This window comes from Sinocyclocheilus grahami, unplaced genomic scaffold (genome assembly GCF_001515645.1).
Source record: "Sinocyclocheilus grahami isolate Dianchi unplaced genomic scaffold, SAMN03320097.WGS_v1.1 scaffold1632.1, whole genome shotgun sequence".
Lineage (NCBI taxonomy): Eukaryota > Metazoa > Chordata > Actinopteri > Cypriniformes > Cyprinidae > Sinocyclocheilus > Sinocyclocheilus grahami.
Window position 1 is genome coordinate 104,941 of NW_015506811.1, and position 7,979 is coordinate 112,919.

At 35.8% G+C, this 7,979-nt stretch overlaps 2 protein-coding genes across 2 annotated transcripts in view; both read left to right on the forward strand.

Annotated features, from left to right (window-relative positions):
* The window catches only part of LOC107571668 (leucine-rich repeat serine/threonine-protein kinase 2-like), a 41,907-nt gene extending 35,848 nt beyond the window's left edge, over positions 1-6,059 (forward strand). Inside the window, exons 33-38 of the mRNA XM_016258001.1 lie at positions 734-918; positions 1,008-1,080; positions 2,143-2,333; positions 2,403-2,452; positions 4,641-4,709; positions 4,885-6,059. Coding sequence (XP_016113487.1) covers positions 734-918; positions 1,008-1,080; positions 2,143-2,333; positions 2,403-2,452; positions 4,641-4,709; positions 4,885-5,006 — 690 coding nt within the window. The 3' untranslated portion in view covers positions 5,007-6,059. The remainder of the gene's footprint in view (positions 1-733; positions 919-1,007; positions 1,081-2,142; positions 2,334-2,402; positions 2,453-4,640; positions 4,710-4,884) is intronic.
* Positions 6,060-6,662: 603 nt separating this feature from the next.
* Positions 6,663-7,979, forward strand: part of LOC107571671 (ATP-dependent Clp protease ATP-binding subunit clpX-like, mitochondrial) — a 21,049-nt gene continuing 19,732 nt past the window's right edge. Inside the window, exons 1-2 of the mRNA XM_016258004.1 lie at positions 6,663-6,984; positions 7,120-7,188. Coding sequence (XP_016113490.1) covers positions 7,134-7,188 — 55 coding nt within the window. The 5' untranslated portion in view covers positions 6,663-6,984; positions 7,120-7,133. The remainder of the gene's footprint in view (positions 6,985-7,119; positions 7,189-7,979) is intronic.

The window sequence follows — 7,979 nt, forward strand, 5'->3', positions numbered from 1 at the left end:
TGAGTACTAAACTAAGTTCTCATTCACACACAAGTTTACGTTAAAAACACATGAGTTACAAAAAACAGTCGGTTATGCCTGTGAAGGTAAACAGCTGGGAAATAAATCGCATGTTTATTTTAGATCTGTGTGGCAGCAGCAATATACAGTAAATAAATCAATAAATCCACTGCTGTCTTGTCTCCTCTGAGGCTGGGACTCTAAACGGTGTACTGTGCTAGTCTGTGCAGCCAAAGACAGAATACTTAGCATGTTTTGCTCAAAATTTCGCCATGGCATTAGAGCTGGTACACTGTTGTCGCTTGCGAAATCAAAATGACGGCGCCGTGGGTGTAAACTTACAGATTAAGGGGTGGTAATATTATAATGAGATCCCTTTGCCACGTCACCAAGGGAGCGAAATCAGATGCGCTCGTTTTCTCAGAAGCTTGCAGAAAAAGGCTTCCCAAAACAAAGTTACTGGGTTAATCTTTTTCACGTTTCCTTGGTTGGTAGATGCACCGGGGACCTGATTATAGTACTTAAAACCTGGAAAAGTCAGATTTTCATGATATGTCACCTTTAAATGCTATTTCATCTAAACAAGTATGATTATATCATCCTCATTTCAGTGTTCTGCATATAATAGTTTTCAGTTACTTGCCAAACAGTTCACCCACAATCCTTGAGGAATTAACTCATTGACTGCTGTTTATTTAACGATCCAGTTAACAGTGTTCCCGCCCTCTTTTAGGAGATTGCCAGCAGTCCTATCCTCTGCATGGTGATCATCAGAGCTCCAGGGTCATGCAGTGACTGGTTAGTTGCTGGTACACAGTCAGGTTCACTCTTCATCATGGATACTGTAAACGCAGAGGTTCTGCACTGTCTGAAGAGTGTGAAGGATTCTGTGACATCGCTGTACTTTCACATTCACAGGTGATTACATGTACATTTCTGAGCTAAATGTGGAATGGCTTCTTGGATGATCTATGTTTAGATGAGAGAATAATGTTTCAATTTTTCAGACACTTTAAGAATTACCTTTTGGTCGGGACAGCAGATGGATCACTAGTCATTTATGAAGATTCAGTCTTGAAGGTATAGCTTATAGCTTTTTTTAATCATTATTTATCATTTTAATCATTATTTCAATATGTGCAGTAAATACAGTTGTACTTTGAAATAGACCATGGTTTACTGGAGAATCATCTGAGAATGTTTTTTTTTTCAATTGACTGAATTATGAACTATAATTGTTTAGCACTTTAATTTATTGCATACACTGACATTCAAAGATTTAGGATCAGTAAGATTTTTTTGGAAAGAAATTAATACTTTTTATTTAGAAAGGATGCATTAAACTGATAAAGTACATTTATAAAGATTTCTATTTCTGTTTTATTTTTGCTATTTCAAATAAATTAACATTATTTTAATGTTAATTCAATTTCTTGAATGCTCCTGATAAGTACATCTATTGTACCTTAAAATAAAGCACTGTTGTTTTATTTGTATAATATGTGTATTTATAATGTGTATCTTTGTTCTTATTTTTTAATAACAAAGATAAAATAATGACAAAGATGTTTATCTTTGCCCACTTTGGCCTAAATATCTGCCATTCTTTTTTATATTTTGTTACCTTGAAAGGCTTTGTCTTTATGATATGGAAATTAGCTGTAAAGCTCAGACAACTTGCAAAATAGTAAAAACCAACATGACAAAGAATCGTGATAAAATCATGAATCGTGATATTTCTTAAAAAAATTGTGATATGATATTTTTGCCATATCGCCCACCCCTACTTTACATGTAATGAATCTAGAATATATGAAAGTTTCACTTTTTGAAATGAGTTACAAAAGAAAAATTAACTTTTTCATGATATTCTAATTTTTTTAGATGCAAAATATTCTAATTTTTGAGATGAGAGAGATTAACTGAATTTTTTAACTTAAAATTTTAATTGTAATATTTCTTAATAGTAACTGAATTTTTTATCAAATAAATGCAGCCTAGGTGAGAATAAGACTTCCTTCATAAATATATAAAAAAAATCCCCACATTTTTTTCCAAAAATCCCCAAATGCTCTCAAGTTTGTATAAAACAGCACTGTATTATCTCAGATGTCTGACATATTTGATGTTTTATGACTATAGGTGAAGAATGGTGGTCCAGTGAAAACATTGCAGGTTGGTGATGTGAACACTCCTCTGATGTGTCTTGGTCCATTCAGTCATACTCAAGAGTGCAAAGAGCTGTGGGCTGCCTGTGGCAGCAGGGTGTTCTCACTCACAGTGGAATACGACATCTGTAGAAGCATAGACACCAAACCCAAACTGCTGTACCCGTGAGTAACGTTAACACTGCTAAAGACGAGCATAACTATATCTGTCAGTTTAAAACAAATTACCATTAGATTCCGTTTTTATTGTGGAAAACAGCTTAAACTTACTTTTTCTGCTAAAGGTAAATATGCTATATACAGGGTCATAAAATTAACAGGGACTTATCTTGACAAATTCAAGATGAGGGAGCAAAAAATGCCCTGGCTCAATTAAATACACTGGGGGAGCCTCAGGGTTCTGTGTTTGGCCCCATAGTATTCTCATTTATACAACAGGGTGTCTGCGGGTCCTTAAAAAGTCTTAAAATGTCTTAAATAACGTTCTCCTAATAAAAAGCCTTAAAATGTCTTAAATTCAGATTCGATGGGTCTTAAATATTTTTGGTCACAATACCGCTAAAATATCTTCAGTCTCACGGACTGTTCACAATCATTGGACAGACCGAAGATTTTTTTTTCTCCCCCGTGGTAGTTACTGCATCATCAGAGAGAATCGCAGTAGCACAATACAGGTCAAACTACCTTCTTAATGTTCTCAATAATAATAGTAATAAATATAGGTCGAGCTACAGCTGATCAGCCTTCTAGCTAGTTTAAAATGTTTTTTTTTTTACTTGCCCGACCAGACAAATAGCCTGATTAAAACATAAGTGACAAAAAAATAACCAGCGACGCATCGGAATGCGAGAATTCTTCTTCTAATTTTATTAGCCAACATTCAATGTAAACGGCTATTGATAATGGATAGTGTATTTCTCGTATCAAGGTCGTGCTGTTGAGGCTCGCTCTGTTTGCCTCTTTGTGAGAGACTTCAGAACAAATGAGCTTAACAGCACACATAAAGAAACTCAGAAGAAACACACTGAGGTAAAAAGTCAAAATGTTTAGTTTATTCATAACATGATATAGTTAAGTAACATACCATGACAAGTGAGTTATTTTGCTGAATATTCTCATGACGCAAAAAGCATTCAAAACCGCAACAGAGTGCACGCATGCATTACGTGAAGTCTACCCTAGTGCATTTAGAGTGCATTCTTTCACTGCATGATTCAGTCTATTAAAATACATTTACAAATTCAAGACATGGGGGCATGTATATATTTATACCACTTCTTATATAGTTAATTCATTTCATATGAAGAGTGCCGTTTTTTTCTCCAAAAATTTCCATGATTACAAATGTGATATTGTTTTTTTACAACAGTTCGATAAACTAGAAGTTAATTTAGAGACTTACGTTTTAGACACCATATTGCCTGTTTTGCACTATTTCGACAACAAAAATAATTCCAAACACAGCCAAAGCACTCTTTTGTGTCTCTGAGCAACATGACGGTGTTTCGTTCCTGAATGAATCAATCATTTAAATGATTCAGTTCATTCGCAGTGACTCACTTATTAAAGGGGTCATATGACGTTGCTAAAAATAACATTATGTTGTGTATTTGATATAATGCAATGTGTTTATGCGGTTTAAGGTTAAAAAACACATTATTTTCCACATTCTGTACATTATTGTTGCTCCTCTATGCCCCACCTTTCTGAAATGCGTAAAGTTTTACAAAGCTCATCGGTCTGAAAAGTGAGGTGTACTCTGATTGGCCAGCTGTCCAGTGTGTTGTGATTGACTGAATACCTCAAGCGTGTGATGGAAATGTTACGCCCCTTAACATACTGTGATAAAGTACCTTTTTATTATTTAAATAATTTCAAATATAAGTATTCAACGTTTTATGTTTAATATATCAAAACATTATTCATACATTTGTAAAAATAGGCCTTTGTAAAGGTAAATAAAAATATGTAGATTTAAGTATGTAAAAGCTGATAGAACACTGATGAAAATATTGCTTCAGAATAAATTGTTTACACCACCAAAATACATCTCAAATATTTTAAATGTACTGAATTGTTTCAATAGAAATGACATTAACGTGTTTTAGTTTTATATTCAGCTTACACTTTTACCATATTTTAAAAGACAATATATGTAATTATGAAATTACTTCTAAGATGCATTTAAGTCCTACTTTAGTGGGTCAAAAAGCACTCTAAAATTCAGCTAACTGCATTTAATAAAAATTGACACTATAGTACATTTTTATTTAATTGCAGTTAACATGCCGTTACGTGTCTGAAAACATCAGTCAGTTATGTTCTTGTAAAGTATATATTATTTCGTAATAAGTATTAATGGATTTTTTTCTCAAGGCATATATACAGTTTAAAGAGCTTTTGTGTGTTTCGTTCCATTACATTTTGTACAGAAATATTTATTCCTTATCTTTTGTTTATATTCTCTTGCAGACCGAAAGAATGTTATTATAGTACTGGGTAGACGGCAACGCGTGTCACAAGACCAAATCAAAACACAAGGCAAGAACGTTATAAATACATATAGATTGAATTTGAAAATATCATTTTCATTATTTTAATAATAAGACCAATTCTATGCATGACGTTCATTTTATGTGTTTCTGCATTACACGAGCCCTTCGAATGATTAATATGTATAATCCGTTGATGTTTCCTGTGTCTGTGCTCGTCTCAGCGGAGGACTCGGTGCTGAGCGTGTGGAACAGTTCACTTCCTCTGGAGGTCAGAGATCTGATCAGACACTGTGAGCTGCGGGACAAGATCACCGGCAAACTGAGAGAAACGCTCCACAACTGATCGTCCACTCGGTCTGCGCATCGTTTCCTGAGAGAGCTGAGAAACACGTAACATTACTGTTTGCAACATTTGAAGGCACGTAACTAAAAGTTCCATTGTCTACTGTCAGTAGTGCAGAATGAAGCACAGAGCTCATGTTCAGACGAAGCAGATGTCTGTTGGTCAACACGGTCAGTTTGCACAAATTCCGGGTTTCAGTCGAAGCGACTGGATTTCGCCGGTGAAGGAGCAACAGTTAATGCCACCGAACCTTTACTGTTTTGAAAAGGGACCCATGTGAAAATGCAGTCTGTTTTATATAGTCAAGGGAAACATTTCGTATGTTTGGATTATACAGAAAACCAAAATGAAAATGGCAAACACTTGAGTTAGCTTTATTATTTTATAGTATGTATTCATGATATGAAGCCATAAGAGCAGAGCAGAAAGCCATCATTTATCAAAAATCTCTCCAATACCTCTTATGCAAATGTATCATGTTTAGTTTCCGCTACGATACAATAGTCGCTACTGTTGTTAGCATCACGGGAGCACAGTGAATGAGCCGCTAGAGGTAACTAGCACCACACTTCTCTCTTAGCGGTAGCATGCTAAGCTAAGTTAGCCTGTCCTGCTACAACAGAAAGAGACTGTGTCTGTCATAAAAAAACCAAGATTATGAAATCTTGCACTTTTGAAGGAAATCCCACATTAATGCTAGTAATGCAAAATATGTCAAATTCCAGAATTGGTTTTGAGGTCTATTTATGAAGTCTCTGTGTTCATTGTTTGGAAATGAAATTATATGAGGAGTAATCCATTGCTAAATTTTGAGCAATAAGCTAATAAATGACACTACACACATTCTCTGACCTTTTGTGAATTACAATCACATTATATTTAATGATCACAATAAGCCAGTGATTAAAGACTTTTACAAAATATAACTGGAGAACAAGCCATAGATAACGATGCTATGATCATATTTTTGTTTCAAATATGACCTTTTACTGTTGTTATTTTTTTGTGGGAGTTGTGGGAATGCAAATATCATTGATGATTTATATTTGTATGTTGCATGCCAAGTATGTTTTTAATAAAGTTTTTTTTTTTTCATTTTGTATGATAACGTTCTCTCTTTTTCATCTTTTATTTCCCATTATTGTAAAAAATAGTTTGATTATGTTTAAAACCTACATAGATGAGGACTCTTAACATATGCCAAATTAAAATACTAAAATATAACTAAATGTAGAAATAATAAAAATATAATTTTTATTAAACAATGATATCATTGTTATTACTACTAAATATTAAATGTGGATATCAATTAGAGATCGCTTTTAGAAATCATATAACAAAATATATATTAATACAAATAGAATTTATATTAAGTACTACCATTGTTACAATTAAATATATGAATATTTAAACGAATGCAAGAAATGCTTTGATCGCATTAAAACAGCAGAACGAGTGCGGCGCTGTGATCTTTTCCCGCGAAAACAGAAGCGCTCCAGAAGAAGAGTCACGTGCTCCGATTTGAAGGGGGCGGAGCTTGGCTGTCCTGGATTTTTTTTTAACTCTTCACATGCTCAATGCTGTTATTTACCGAAGGTGACGGTGAATAGCCTACATTTTAAGAATAAAAAAAGCTCACTTTATATCAATGCAATGAGGTTTGCCGCTCGATGGCCCCGCCCCTTCAGCAGCGCGTGACACAAGCAGCGCTCTCTCTGGCCATGACCTGATGACAGCAGAGGTTATATCACACGGATCAACGCTAAACTTCCTCTAACGTCGCTTCTGAGAGCAGCGGACGCTGATTGCGCTCGGATCCTGCCGTTAGAGCCGCTTCAGGACGGCGGATCAGCGCTGGAGCACGCTCGGACGCGGCTCCAGAGAGTGCTGTGTGTCCGCCTGCAGGCGCAGCGGCGCATGCGCGGTCGAGCTCTACTGCATTAACCCAAACATGCGCTTCTCCGTTTGATTTTCTCCGGTTAGATAATGTGTGACAGTTGCCAGTTATATCTGGCAGCACCTTGCAACTTTATTTGTATTTTTAGTTAATTTTAGTAGCAGTAATATACTGCAATGTGTGAGTTTAATATGGACTAACTCTTATTCTCATCAGATCTGGTTTTCGGTATGTCCTGTGCATGCGGACCTGCAGCGAGGGGGATCATACAGGCTGTGCATAAAGGTGAGCGAACCATCAGCACTCAAATAAACAGCTGAAGAGCTGATATAATGCGCTCAACATTGACTCTTAACAGCAGATGAAGGCCAGCCGACAGTTTGTAGTTCCCCGCAAACGTTAGCTTTTGTCTATTCCCAGAAAATTGCACTTTTAAGATTTGTTATCCTCAACTAGGACCGTTTTAGTCTTAAAAAAATCCTCCGTGCAACGTTCTGGGAATGCTATTTCATAGTTTCACTTTGCTTTGATGCTCCCTTTAACAAATTCATTGAGCCCAATGTTTACTGTGGTGTAAAACGATGGTAAAAGAAGTGCTCTTAAAGGGATAGTTCACCCAAAAATATTACACTTTTAAGATTTGTTATCCTCAACTAGGACCGTTTTAGTCTTAAAAAAATCCTCCGTGCAACGTTCTGGGAATGCTATTTCATAGTTTCACTTTGCTTTGATGCTCCCTTTAACAAATTCATTGAGCCCAATGTTTACTGTGGTGTAAAACGATGGTAAAAGAAGTGCTCTTAAAGGGATAGTTCACCCAAAAATTTAAATGTGATGTTTATCTGCTTACCCCCGGGGCATCCACGGTGTAGGTGACTTTGTTTCTTCAGTAGAACACAAACGATGATTTTTAAGTCCAACCGTTGCAGTCTATCAGTCGTATAATGCATGGCAATGGTAACAAAATCTATGAGAGTAAAAAAAAACATGCACAGACAAATCCAAATTAAACCCTGCGGCTCGTGACGACACATTGATGTCCTAACACACGAAACCATCGGTTTGTGCCAGAAACC